The sequence below is a fragment of the Herpailurus yagouaroundi genome, unplaced genomic scaffold, assembly GCF_014898765.1.
Source record: "Herpailurus yagouaroundi ecotype Mexico unplaced genomic scaffold, PumYag 190, whole genome shotgun sequence".
In the NCBI taxonomy this organism is placed as follows: domain Eukaryota; kingdom Metazoa; phylum Chordata; class Mammalia; order Carnivora; family Felidae; genus Herpailurus; species Herpailurus yagouaroundi.
Genome location: NW_024412421.1, coordinates 37,119,576 through 37,133,341, shown reverse-complemented (window position 1 = coordinate 37,133,341; position 13,766 = coordinate 37,119,576). Strand labels below are relative to the sequence as shown.

At 66.0% G+C, this 13,766-nt stretch overlaps 2 protein-coding genes across 2 annotated transcripts; one reads left to right on the top strand and one right to left on the bottom strand.

Annotated features, from left to right (window-relative positions):
* Window positions 1-909: 909 nt before the first annotated feature.
* CYBA (cytochrome b-245 alpha chain) lies at window positions 910-9,691 on the top strand. The gene is made up of 6 exons (XM_040443317.1): window positions 910-1,042; window positions 5,996-6,065; window positions 6,630-6,704; window positions 6,901-6,984; window positions 7,472-7,553; window positions 9,325-9,691. The coding sequence occupies exons 1-6, from the start codon at window positions 985-987 to the stop codon at window positions 9,538-9,540; spliced, it is 585 nt and encodes a 194-aa protein (XP_040299251.1). The 5' UTR covers window positions 910-984; the 3' UTR covers window positions 9,541-9,691.
* Window positions 9,692-10,856: 1,165 nt separating this feature from the next.
* Window positions 10,857-12,584, bottom strand: IL17C (interleukin 17C). Its single transcript, XM_040443315.1, has 3 exons — window positions 12,434-12,584; window positions 11,792-12,120; window positions 10,857-11,456 (listed from the first exon to the last, which is right to left on the bottom strand). Exons 1-3 carry the CDS (start codon window positions 12,434-12,436, stop codon window positions 11,195-11,197), a joined length of 594 nt encoding a protein of 197 aa, XP_040299249.1. The 5' UTR covers window positions 12,437-12,584; the 3' UTR covers window positions 10,857-11,194.
* Window positions 12,585-13,766: the final 1,182 nt, after the last annotated feature.

Here is a 13,766-nt window from a genome sequence, read left to right as displayed (position 1 = left end):
GGAGGGGGTGGGCCCCTGGGAGAACCCCTGCCCCTCTCCCACCAGGGACCGGGGCTGGGGCCGGGGCCGCCACTGCTGAAGTCACCCTCAAGGGGCAGTGTGGAGGGGATGACAAAGGGGCAGGCTCTTGCAATCTGGATTTTCTCGGAAGCTTGGCTTCTGTCCTCCAGTCAGCGCTGTGAGCAGAGGGGTGCCTGGGCCAGATGAGGAAGTGGGGGCTGGGCCTGCCACCGTCCCTAGAGCAGGTACTGGCGTCCAAGAAGGCCTTGCTCCCTCGTGGGGCATCCATTGTGTGGGCGTGGTGAAGGTTCTGGGCCTTTAAACCCTTCTAGGAACGCAGCCTGCCCACACCTCCCGGAGAGGCCCCTGTTGCCACCTGCGTGATCCTTGGTCTGGAAGCTCCAAGGAGAGGCGGAGCATTCTGGGGTGCCTCTGCCTTCGTCCGCAGGTACACCCACCTCACAGCCTGCTCCCCCTGGCCCAGCCTGCCAGGCATCGCCCTGGTCATAAGCAGCCCACGTGATGCTCGGACATGGAGCTGGCCGGTTAAAGTGGTGGCCTCCCCCGCCCGCGCGCGCCCGGAAGGAGCTGGAAGGAGGAAGTGAGCCGGGAGGCCTGGGCCCGAAGGCGGGCTGGCTGGGCCTGCAGGGGACAACCCCCCAGGGGGAAGGCCCGGGACAGGCAGGGCCCGCCTTTGCTCCGGTCTGGGCTGTCGCTGTCGGGGCGAGCGGTGGGAGGCCGGCGGGCCGGAGCGAAGCTCCCACCTGCCTGGGGGGGCGGGGCCTGAGGCCGGGGGCGGGGAAGAGTCCCGCCCCAACGGGGCTCCCTTCTGCCCTGAGGGGCGGGGCCTGGAGCCGCCGGGGGTGGGGTCTGCCGCCGGGGGCGGGGGCGGGGGCGGGGCCGGCCCTCGGGAGGGGCGGGCGGCGGGAGCGCGGGCCGCAGTGTTGCCGCGGAGTCCGCCGAGCTGTCGTCGCCTCCGCCGCTATGGGGCAGATCGAGTGGGCCATGTGGGCCAACGAGCAGGCGCTGGCGTCCGGCCTGAGTGAGTGTGCGCCGGGACCTCGGGCTGCGGGCCGGCCCCGCGGGGGCTCCGAGAGTGGGGACTGAAGCAGGGAAGGGGGTGGGGTACGTGCAGCGGCGGGGCGGGGCGGGGCGGGCCAGGGGTGGGGGTAGGGTGCAGGCAGTCAGAGACTTCTGCCTGCGGAGGGGGTTCGGAGACCCCCGCCCCCTGCCCACCCCCCCGAGCCGTACCCTCTTCAGTCCCCCCATCCGCGTCTGGACCTCTACACTGAAAGAGGAAGTTGCAGCCAGGGGAAGAGGCCTTTCGTCCTTGGTAGTTTCCGGGGAGTCACTGTCCCCCAAGGGTTGGGAAAACCCGGCATGTGGACGTCGGTGTCCGCCAAACCCCCCTCCCCCCGCCGCTGCCCTGGATGGGGGCTTTGGCCCAGCGATGGCGAGGGCCTCCCTCTCTTCGCGTCCTGGGTGGCAGCCGCTCTCCATCTGGGGCCCAGCCCCCAGGTGCACAGAAGGGCATCTGGGATTTCATAAGGTGGCTGGAAACCCCCAGAGTGACCCCCTTTCAGCTCAACTCCCAGAGAGACCGGGGAAGGGGTCAGGGCCCCCAGTCACCCTGCCGGGCCCTGTACTCAAGAGCTCTGGTTAAGGAGCGGTGGGGTCTGCACCCCAGCCCTGTACCGAAAGCAGGAACTTCTCAGGACTGGGTGGGGTAAAGCTGAGTCCCAGACGGAGTCTGAGGCAAGAGTGGGCCCAGATGCTCTGGCCCTGCCTGGCCCCTCCCACCTGGCACCTGCCACTCCCAGGAAGGGCCTGTGCCCAGGGGGGGAACGTGCTCGCAAGGAGGGTCTCAGCCCACTACCATTCAGCTGGGACCGGCCGCGGAGGGAAGGGTTGGAGGTAGACTCCCCAGCCCCACACTGTAGGAGCACATGGGGGCCCGGGGCCTAGCAGTCTGTTCCCCGTCCACGCAGGTCACCCCTGCTTTTGGCCTCCAGAGTGGCTCAGTTAGATGGTGCTTCTCCCTGTCCCCAGGCAGTGGGGCAGGACGCCCTAGATAGACCACTGCAGACCACCCTCACCCGCTTCCTGCAACTCCCACCCTCCCAGGAAGTAGAGGGTTCTAGGCCCTGGGGCCCCATTCCCTGAAGGCCCACTGCGTGCAGGCTGGCCTGGCCTGGCCTTAGCTAACACCTGCCCACGGGGGCCATGGGCCCACGCTGTTCACGTCCACTGTGCCGACTGTGAGGTCGAGGCCCGGGCTCAGCCTTCTTCGTCATCAAACAAGACGGTGTGTCAGAAGGTCCCCCAGGGCACTCCCGTCCCCCGGCTCCCCCTTTGTTGACTTCTCTTCTCGGCATAAACTTCAGCCCCCTGGGGCCCCTCGGGCCTGGCGAGACCCACCAGGAGGCACACCCCACAGGTTTTTCTATTGTGGAAAGCCCCATCTGACCAGACCGTGTCACCTGCTGCTCAAAGCCCTCGGTACCTTTCGGGTACACACAACGGAAGCCACTTCTGGCCGCCCCCTTCCCTGCCCCGCGAGCTCCCTCCCTGCTCCGGAGCTCCGAGGGCACCTGCTTCCTTTCTGTTCCCGGATCTCCTGAGCGGATCCAAGTGCCTTGCTGAAGAGGCATCTTCTGTCTGAAGCATCTGTGGGCGGCTGGCTTTTCCATTCATTTCTCGGCTCAAATTGCCACGAGCCTGGAGGAGTCTTTGGGGAGCACCGGACGTAAAGTAGCCCCAGGCCTTCCGTCACGTTCCCTGTTCCAGTTCCGATGTGTATTTCTGTTCCCCCGACAAGACCGTAAGGCCCCCGAGAGCCGAGGCCTCACCTTCCCTGGTTCCGGTGCGTCCTGTACTTACTAGGGCCCTGTCAGCCTTGGTGGGTGACGGAGCAGCCCTGCCGTCCTGGTGGGTCACCCGTGTCTTTGCTCCCCTCTTGCTGATGGCAGGCAGCGAAACTGCAGCTCGGGAGGGGGGACGAGGCACCCAAGACAAGTGTGCTGAGTGCCCTGTTCCAGCCCCCACCCCGCACGCTGCCGGGCAAGCACACGTGGTTAATGTGTGGCAAAGCTCAGCACAGGAGTAGGAAATCTGCGCTGGAAAAGCAGAGTGAGGTTTCAAGGTGGTGTCCGGGGGCCGAAGGAGGGGGGGCCCGGAGAACAGCGACACCGTCAGGGGCTTCGACTCTCACTCGGTGGGGTTTCAGGGCCTCTGCGTGGACACGGACGATTCTGGGCTACGTGACTGGACCCGGCTGGGGAGGCCCACCTGCACAAGGGACGGAGTAGGAAGTGGTCCCCTCCGAGGACGCTTGCCACCTGCAGCCAGGGCTGGAACAAGTCACCAACGAGGCAAAACCCCGGAACCCCAGGCCCGCGCTGTGTGTGGGAAGGGCTGCGTCCCCCCTACCCTGTGCTGGACCGGGACATTCCGATGAACCGGATCCAGGACTAGAGAGACCCGGAGGCCCCCAGCAGAGGCCAGTGTGTAACTTCCCTGCAAGGACGTCTGTCCCCGACCGCTGCAGGAAGGCAGGCCCCGCCAGCAGCCCGCACACGCCCGCCGTGGGAGGAAGCCCCGGCCTGGGGAGAGGCAGCACACACACCTCCAGGGGCTGGGGCTGCGGTGGCTTCTGGAAGACACGCGAATGTGAGCGCGTGTTTACGCCCACGACTGCGGGCACAACTGTTCAAGGAGGGAAAGGAATAGAGAATTACACAGCAAAAACAGGGCAGTGTAGAAAGTGAGCTAATGCAGAATGTCAAGAAATAAAGTCGCTACAGGTCAGTGGATGAATTGAACGCTATCTAAAGACGAGAGGGTTAGGGGCCCGTAAGACGGGGCTGGGGGACCCTCGCGCTCGCAGCCCAGAGACACAGATGGGTTATTAAATAGAGGCCAGCCGTGCGCAGTGGTGCGGGGAGACCTGCCCTGTGGGCAGGGTGGGCGGGGCAGGGGACCCCCATGGGAAGCAGGTTGGGGGGAGGGGTCTGGTGGATGGGGGGGACCCGCCCCGTGGGTGGCGGCAGGTCCCCAGGTAAGACAGTCATGCTCCGAAGGAAGGACACAGGGAGGCAATACCCAAGGGTAACGGGTGAGCGTTTTGCAGAAACAGAGAGTCTCAGATCGAAGGAGAAAGCAGAACGCAGAATAGCGGAAAACAGATCCCTTCTTGGACACGCTGTAATGAAAATACAGACCATTCAAGAAAATCTTGTCATTTACCAGAGGAGAAACGTACAGGCCGAGTCAGGCCGAGTACACACTCATCATCGAGAATCACTGCCAGAAGGCGGTGGAATAAAATCCGAGGTGCCCAGAGAAAGCCTGACTCCCGGGGGACCCCCCGAGGGATGCCCGTCAGCAGGGCGGGGGGTGTCGCTGAGCCCAGAACGCTGACCAGGCTGTGGCCGGTTGGAAGGGTGAATGATTTATCATTTATCACCACGGGAGGTCTGTGGGTGGGGCTGAGGGTAAGCTGGAATCCACACGTGACCCAGGAAGAGAAATTGTAAAATTTAAAGTTTGAGCAAGATAGCTGGGGGCGGGAAACGTGACACGGGGCTTGTTAGAGAGAAAGAGGAACTTCGAATCGGCCGCGGCAAGTCCAGGACGGTCGGTTTGCTGTCGGCTTGAACTGGTGGAAACTGTTAAAACTCTTACAAACGATTGAAAACTATCAAACGCTGTGTCAGCTCATTCATAACGGGACAAACCTGGAAGCAAGCAAAATGTCCCAAAGGCGGGAGAGTGGAGAAATCCGTCGTGGTCGATAGCTACGGCAGGAAGCCACCTGAACGGCCTTGACAAGCTGTTGAACGGAAGGAGCCGGACGCAGAGGCCGGCCCTGACTGGACGGGGCACGGGGGGCTTCTGGGGTGGAGGGGGGCACGTGGGGAGCGCCCGTAAAGTCGCCAGGATTATGCCCGCACACTGTCCTGCGTCGGACTCGTCCCTCGGCAAGCTGCTGGAGTTCTGCAGGTGGGCACGATAGGGTGCGTGGACTTAGGCCACCGAGCCGTGTACTTTGTTTTATTTTAGTATTTAAAATATTTTTCAGTCGGTTGGGCGTCCGACTTTGGCTCAGGTCACGATCTCGCGGTCCGTGGGTTCGAGCCCCGCGTCGGTCTCTGGGCTGATGGCTCGGAGCCCGGAGCCTGCTTCCGATTCTGTGTCTCCCTCTCTCTCTGCCCCTCCCCCGTTCATGCTCTGTCTCTGTCTCAAAAATAAATAAACGTTAAAAAAATTAAAAAAATATATATTTTTGAGGGAGACAGCGTGTGAGCGGGGGAGGGGCAGAGAGAAAGGGAGACCGAATCCGGAGCAGCCGGCGGGCTCTGAGCCGTCAACACAGAGCCCGACACGGGGCTCGAACTCACAAACTGCGAGATCGAGATCTCGGCCGAAGTCGGACACTTAACCCACGGAGCCACCCAGGCGCCCCATCGAGCCGTGTACTTTGAAATGGCTGAAATGGAACCTTTCATGTTCTGTGTATGTTATCACAATAGAAAAGGTGCCAAAAAGTAATTCCGGGGGAGAAAAGATCCGGGTCATGCCTCCCAGAGCAGCCGGCGGGAAGCAGGACCGCAAACAGGAAGACTGACGGATTCGGCTGCGGGGGGTGGGGGCAGGGTGCCCGGGTCCCGCAGCTGGAATCGAGGTGGAGAGCAGCCGGGCACGGCTGTCCACAGGAGCGGACGCTGGAGGTGGCAAGGGGGTGGCAGAGCCCCGGGGACTGGTATGGTCCGGACCCCACCCACCGGCTCCCGCTGCTCCGTCGCCCCTGCCCCCGCTCACATGTTGCTTCTAGGGGTCTGCGCCCGCCTGTGTCCCCTTCACAGGCAGACGTGTTGTCGCGGAGCAGAGCACGGGTGACGGACCAGTGGCCTCGCCGAGGGAGGGGCCACAGGGAGAGGCGGCCGGAGCCCCTGCAGCCGCCAGCCCCGCTGACCTGCCTCTCCTCTGCCCACAGTCCTTGTCACGGGGGGCATCGTGGCCACTGCCGGCCAGTTCACCAGTTGGTGGTTCGGCGCGTACTCCATGTATCCTGCCTCCTCCGCAGATGCCGGGACACGGCCGGGGCGGTGCTGCCGGGCTCGGGGTGGGGACGGTGCCGCCCCCGGGGGGCACAGCACTTCTCGGTTGGCAGAATGCTGCCGCAGCCCTGGGGCCCTCAGCCCCTCAGCGGCGGCGGGGTCGGCAGGATCCGGCTCATGCGCGGTTCTCGCGAGGCCAAGGCTCAGGGCGGGGAGGCAACTTGCCCGAGGCCCGAAGCCTGGTGAGGGCTGGCAGGTGCCAGCAGCCCCGAGGGCCGGCACTGAGGCCTCGGGGATCCCGGGGACCCCCTCTGTGTCCCCCTTTCTATCAGCTGTCCCCCTTGGCCAGCCCGGGGTCTGCCCGGCTGTGACCGGCCAGCCGAGGCAGGCGCCAGGGGACCGAGGGCTCAGGACGGGCAGCAGAGTGGCCAGGCCTGTCCAAACCCTGCCCGGCTGTTTCCCAGCTGTGTGACCTCCAGGCAGCAGCTGCACCTCTCTGTTTTCTCGTCGGCACAGGGGGCTCACTCTGGCCCCCGGGCTGAGCTCGGCTGTTCCTTAACGGCACGTCAGCGTAGCGGGTGTCTTCATCTGCCTGCTGGAGTACCCCCGCGGGAAGAGGAGGAAGGGGTCCACCATGGAGAGATGGTGAGTGTGCCGCCCTGCTCTGGGGGCCGGGCCCGACCCACCAGGGGAGGCCGCTCCTCCTGGGCAGGCAGGCCGGAGCGCGCCCGGCTTCCGCGGCCCCTCGGTCCCTGGGGGGGAGGAGCTGGGGTACGCTGGGGTGGGATGGGTGGGGGCTGCTGAGCAGGACACGGTCTGTCTTCTCTCCCCGTGTGCCCAGCGGACAGAAGTACCTGACCAAAGTGGTGAAGGTGTTGGGACCTCTCTCCAGGAACTACTACATCCGGGCCGTCCTGCACCTGGGGTGAGCAAGCTCCCACACCCACCTGGCTTCCACCGAGTCAGAGACTTTTCCAGACCAAAGCCCGGGCCCTGGGTCCTGCCAGAGGCTCCCCACACCTGTGTGTGTCACCTCATGCTGCGTAAGGACTTATTCCACCCTCCGTAGCTTGAATCAAGAATAGGGTCCGAGCCGACCGGCTCTCCCGGGCGGCCCCGCTCGCGGCCCCGCGCCAGTGTCTGGGGCTTAACGGCCGGGGAGGCTGCAAACACAGGCCCCCGCTGTTACACGGCTTCCTTCCGGCATGGTGGCGGGGGCCAAGCGCCAGCACCCCAAGAGTTGCTAAGGTACAAGCGGAAGCAGAGAGCAGGTTACGGGACCCAGCCTTGGGCAGGACTGGGTGTGTCCTCCGTGCAGGGTCCCGGGGCCCGCACACCTACAGTTGGCCCCGTCCTGAGGCCAAGGCCTGGGGCCGCAGACCCCCTCTCACCTCCCCGCCACCCCTCCCCAGGCTCTCGGTACCTGCCGGCTTCCTGCTTGCCACCATCCTGGGGACAGCCTGCCTGGCCATCGCGAGCAGCATCTATCTGCTGGTGAGTGACATCCCCTGTGGTTCGCCCCCTGGCACGTGCCACCCCCGTCCCCAAAGCCAGCTGTGCAGGCAGAGCCAAGGCCGAGCCCGTGTCCTTGCTTGTGCCGGGGCGGGGTCCTGACGCCCGTAGTCGCCACGTATGGCACGTATAAAGCGTGCTGGTTCCTTTGTCTACACCTCGGCCCTGCGAGGTGGGTGGCGAGGGCCCCGCTTTACAGATAAGGAAGTAGAAACTCAGAGAGGTGACGTGGCTGGCCCGGGTCACACGGCCAGCCAGGGCCCAACCGGATTGGCATCATCGTCACTCTTCTCTCGTCCAAAACATCCTTGCTCCGACTTGGGGCGCCGTCAGGAGCGCTTCCTCGCAGCTCGTTAGGGGTGCCGATGCCACGCGGACATTTTCCAGAGCTGCCCCGTCGGGTTTGCCTGGTTGGGACGCGTGCGAAGGCCCCGGGGTCAGGCTGTCTTTGTAGAAGGGCGGCGGGCGGCCGTGGACGGTCCTCCCGCACAGGCTCCGGGGTGGGTGCTCCCGATCTCTCTGCTGGATGACTACGCTGGTGTTCGCACGTGTTCTTTGGGACGGGGCGGCGTGACGTCTGGGCTCTGACCGTTTTGTGGGCCGTTCCCGCCCGCCCCGTGCTCCCGCTAGAGAGCCCTTCCTGCCGGCCGGCCGCTCTCGCCACTGCGGTCGTGGCGTCGCCCGCATCCAGCCCCGGACCCTCCACACGCGGCCGGCCCCTCAAGGACCCGCAGCGGCGGAACTGCTGGGTCAGAGGTCACCCGCAGGACACGCCCACCCCGCCTGACCGCCGGTGCGCCGGGCCGCGGCCGCTTTCGACTCCTGTCTGACCATCCTTCCTCTCGGAATGGGCCTGTTCGTGTCACTTGCCCATTTTCCCATGGCTCTTTCGTCTGTTCCTTACTAATTTGGGGGAATCTTATGTATGTTTTAATCGTGGAGGCTTTGGGAGGGAGCGTCTGACGCTGAATGCTCCCCCGGCCCCCCTTAAGGGTCTGTTAACTTTGTGAAATCCTTCCCTGGGCGGACGAGCAGAGGTTCACCTGTGTCCGCTTTCTGGTTTGTGCATTTTCCCTGCCCCCCCCGCCCCCCCCCCCTCCCCCCCCCCCCCCCCCCGCAAACCACATTTGCCTGCACTCTCTCGTATCGGCAGTGTGGTTTACTTTTCAGGGGGGATGTGCTAGTTTTAAGTCCGGAGGTGGGACATTTATTCTTCTGCTTCATGAGTGATGTGAAGCCACAGTTTATTATCCATCAAGGATTGTGGGGTACAGATGGAAAGCATACATTCCCAGGCCGTCCCAGTCTGCCGTAGGGCCCCGGGGCCCAGGAGTCTGCATTCAGCCAGAGTCTGGGGTCTTCACCGTGGCTGGTGCCCCTGGGGAGGCTCCAGGGCAGAAAGGGCCCGCCCCCCCCGCCCCCCTCGGCTGCCCTCCTGGGCCCCTCACTCCTCGCAGACGCCCGGCCTGCCAGACATTGTGTGATACAAAGGCCTGCCTCCTGCCCTGCCCCAGCCTTGGTTGGGGCCAGCCCCGGCTGGGAGCCTGTGCCTAGGAGTGGTCTCCACTCGCCCTGCCCCGCTTTCAGGGTCCCCCGCCCCATAACGAAGCAGCTGGAGTCCGGGGTCCTGGCTGTCACTCTGGACTTAGTGGGTTCACATGTGGGTCCTGCCCAGTTCCCGGGGGCGGGGCAGAGCTGGCCTCCGGGGGGCCAGGGCAGCCCATCTGTGACCCGGCCTCTTTGCATCCTGCAGGCAGCCTTCCACGGAGAGCAGTGGACCCCCATCGAGCCCAAGCCCAAGGAGCGGCCGCAGGTCGGGGGCACCATCAAGCAGCCGCCCAGCAACCCCCCGCCCCGGCCCCCGGCCGAGGCCCGAAAGAAGTCCAGCGAGGAGGAGGCCGCGGCATCCGCAGGCGTTTCTGGCGGCCCTCAGGAGAACCCGGTCCCGGTGGTCGACGAGGTCGTGTGACGGGCGTCTCCGGCGGTCCCCCGCGTGGCTCCCAAACTAAACCATGGAGAGCAGGCTCCCTGACTCCCCGTGTGCACACCACACCCAATCCCAGCTCTGCCTTCTGCATAAATAAATCCAGGATGGGCGCTTCCCGCCCCCCTGCCTCCCCCACCCCCGCCTGTCCTCACTGAACCCACAGCCCAGGACGGATGCCGCCCCCCCCGCCCCCTCCTGCCACTCCAGCCACAGGGATGCCCCTTGCCCCCCAGACACAGGCTGTTCCCTCTACTGCAAGACTGGTCCCTGCTCAGGTGGCCTCTGGGCCTCCTGGACCCTCAGTTTGGAAGCCCCTCCCCCCTCCCCCCTCCCCGGGGCCTTCACTCCCTCACCAGCCGACAAGCGGTGTGGCCACCCACGGGCAGAGTGTCCTTCAGACCCCACACAAAGATCACCCCGAACACCTCCCGCGGGCTTGTTTGAACACAGCGGACCTTGATCGGGGGTGAAAGTGGTCCATCAGGGAGCTTCTGAAAAGAGCCCTGCAGCCCCTACGGCAGTCACCCCTTAGGCTGGGGAAACTGAGGCTCTGAGGGGGGTGTAGCCGAGCCAGAGCTGCCTGGGACCCCTTTCCACACCTGCTGAGGCCACACACCGAGCGCCCCCGGCCATGACCTGCGTAGTCACGCTGTGAGCCAGGACGCTCTGCAGGAGGCTGGGGTGGCTGGCCTCAGGGCTGCTGGGCTCTGCCGGGTCCCTGCCGGGGGGCCGAAGCCCCAGGGCCGTCCAGGCAGCGAGATCCGCCTAGGATCTCTGGTGGGGCTGGAGGGGACGTTCAGACACCGGAGATGTGTCCCCCTGAGCGGACTCCCCCAGGAGTTCCCTCAGACGCTGTCTGTGGGGCAGAGGGGGAGTCCCCTTGGTGGAGGAGGGCCTGGCCACAAGACGGCCAGAATGGGAGCCCCTCAGGTGCCAAGGCCCTGCTAGGGCCAGCAGGGCACACCCGTGTCAAAGCACATCTCCCAAGTGGACAACCTTGGGACCTTCCTGGGAGGACACGAGAATCTAGGGCCGGCGGCTGCCCCCGCGGGACCAGCCGGGTGCCGAGGGCCAGGCAGGGGTGAGGGGGGGCGGGGTGCCTTCAACCACCGCCCTCTGCCCTCTGGGGGACGTTTGTCAATTTAACGACGCGTTGACACTTAAAATAGTTGTTTCGGAGATACAGGGGTACCTCTTCCTCTGGGGGGGCTGGGGAGGGGAAGCTTGGGGGGCCGGGAGCAGCGTGAGTCCAGGGAGGGTGTGAGGGGAGCCCCGGGGGGAACACCGAGACGGAGGCGTCATCAGAACACCGTTCGTGTTGTTTAAGAAAGTTCTAGAAGAAGACAAAGAGTCCTTCCAGCCCAAGTGTTTTTGCAGAAAGGGTAAACCGAGTCTCGAGATGGGCCCGAGCAGCAGAGTCACCCTCCAGGCACGGGGGGACACAACCGTTCGGGGCGTGGCGTCCGCCGTCGTTCCTCAACCCCGAGGCCCGGAGCCTCGGTACCTGCCCGGGGACCCCGTGGGGCAAATAAATAAGCAATAAATACCCATAAATAGGGGGGCCCTCCCGGGAGAGCCCCCCGACTGTCCAGCGCGGGGTGGGGGGGGCGCAGGCGAGGCCGGCCGAGGCCGGGGCTCACCGAGCCGACCTGGGCAGGACACAGGTGCATCCGACGGGCACGCGGATGAACTCCGCGTGGAAGGAGAAGGCCCCGGGCGTGGGCAGCCCCGTGGCCTCCCGCGAGCAGGGCTGGCGGCGCAGCACCAACAGGCTCTGCAGCAGCGGCACCGAGTTGAGCGCCGACGTCTCGCGGCCCGTCCTGGCGCTGACGCAGCCCCTGCACAGGCACTGGGCGAAGGCCAGCTTCTGCGGGTAGCGGCTCTCGTCCGTGTCCACGCTGCGGGGACAGACGGGGCGGGGCCTGGTGAGCGAGCCCCCTCCCCTCCCCCCCTCCCCGGCCCAGCGCCCCCCACCCGCCCACCCCTGCAGGGGCTCAGGCGCGGACCTCGGCATTCTCCCGGGCGTCCCTGGCCACCGAGCCGGGACGGACTCTTGCCCACCACAGCGGCAAGGAGGCGCCCCGCTGATGGGGCCCCACCCGCCCGGCCTGGGGGTGACCGTCCCATCTAACAGGTGGAGACGCTGAGGCTCAGAGGGGGGCGGGGATGGCCCAGCAGCACGGAGCGGGGACCCCAGCACGCAGGGCGCCCCCCCCTCCCCCCCGGCCCTCACCGGTATCTCCAGGGGGAGATGGAACGCTGGTGGATGCCGGCTTCCAGCACGTCCTCAGGACGCAGCACCGGGCACTGGGTCCCAGCGGGGGGGCCGTCGTGCCGCCTCCTGCGGCCCCCCGCCTCCAGGCTGGACACCAGGGCTACGGGCAAAGCCTGCTCCCACTTGGCGGCTCGAGCCAGCAGATGCGGCGGGGGCTGGCCCAGAGGCAGCTCCTCGGCCGAGTAGCAGCGTGGGGTCCCGTGGGCGTGGGGGCCCCCCCAGAGCTGGGGGCCGTGGCGGGCCAGGCTGGCAGGCGTCCAGAACAGAAGCAAGAGGCCAGGGAGGAGCTGGCGGGTAGGCATTGGGGAGTCAGGTCAGGGGGCGCCCAGGGAAGGGGGCACTCACCGCCCCCCGCCCCGGCTTGCCCTATTTCCTGTGGAAAGACGGGGTACAGCCCTCTCTCCCAAGTTGGGGCTAGCCCTGCAGCCCGAGCTCCCCAGAGCACCAGAGCTCCTGGGGCCCGGCTGCCTCCTGTCCCCAGCCTTGGGGGGCTTCCTGGACCCCATCCCAACGTCCTCCGAGTGGGGGCGGGAAGCTGCCAGCCCTTCAGGGCCAGGTGGCCCCGCCCAGGTGGGGGCGTGGGGAGACGCGGCGGCTCACCATGGTGGCGGCGGCGGCGGCGCTGGGCTGCAAGAGGCAGGTGCACCGGCTGCGGTCCTGGAGCCTCCCGGCTCCCGGCGCCCTTTATACCTCCAGCCACACCTGGGGGAAATCCGGGCCGCTTCCTCCCCGGGGAAGTGCCCGCTGAGCTTCCTCCTCCCCTCCCGGTGGGTGCCCCTGTCTCCTCCCCGCCCAGGGCGGGCCCGTGCCCACCCCCCTCCTCCTCTCCCTCCCCCCCGCCCGGAGGGACCCTGCCCCAGGCTGGCCACTGCCGATGGACGGGCCGGGATGTTTTGGCCACGGGGAGCCGTGGGCCGGGCAGCCGGGGTGGCCTCCGTCACTCACAGCGCCGCACGGAGCTCCTCGGGGGCCGGTCCCCCAGGTTGTGGACGCGAGGTCGGTCCTGTTTGTAGCCAACGTTCCAGGAGGGGCATCGGTGCCCGCCCCCTCCTGCACAGGTGGGAGACATTCCAGAAGGCGCTCCAGGAGCTGGGCCGTGGGGCCGTGGGGTGACAGTGCCGGGCGCCTTTGTTACCCTGGAAAGGACAGTGGGAGGTGGTCTGGTGAAGCTTTGAATGGCTGGGGTTTGGACACCACCCCCCGGGGTCCCCTGGTCACCCACCAAGACCCAGGGCCCTGCGCGTCCTGGTCCCTCATATCAGAATCTGAAGCGTCCCCCAGCTGAATAGGGTCTGAGGGTGGCGGGAGGGCATCACCTGCCGTCCCAGGACCCCGCCTGCCCACATGCGGGCAGTGGCCAGCATCCGCACCAGGCAGGCGCCACCCCGAGACTCCAGGGACGCGGAGACCCCTTGAGGGAGGAGGGCTCTCCTGGCGGCTGCACCTGTCAGTGGGCTTGCTGGGCCTGTGTCCCGGGGAGCAGGACAGGGTTAAGGGAGACCCTTGTCCCTCGCTGGCCTGGAGGAAATGCTGCTTCCGATGATGGAGGGATAGATGCATTGAGTCCCCAGGGCTGGTCCTCCCTCCGGCGCCCCAGCCCTCTGCTTGCATACCTCCTGCAATGGGGAGATCACCACCTGTATTAGTTCGCTAGAGCGGCTTCGACAAAGTACCACACACTGAGGGCTTACGATAGCAGAAATTTGTTCCCACAGTTTGGAGGCCGGGGTCTGAAATCGCATTGTCGGCAGGGTAAGTGGCATCTGGGGTCTCCGAGGGAGGACCCGTCCCACCTCCTGTCGCTTCTGGCTGCTGCTGATTCTCAGCGTCCCTTGGCTTGCGGCCATGACACGGCCCCTCCCCTGTGCCCCCATCTCGCCTTCTGCGTGAGGACACTCACCTCGGTCAGAAGGATCCCATCTCAAGGCCTTTA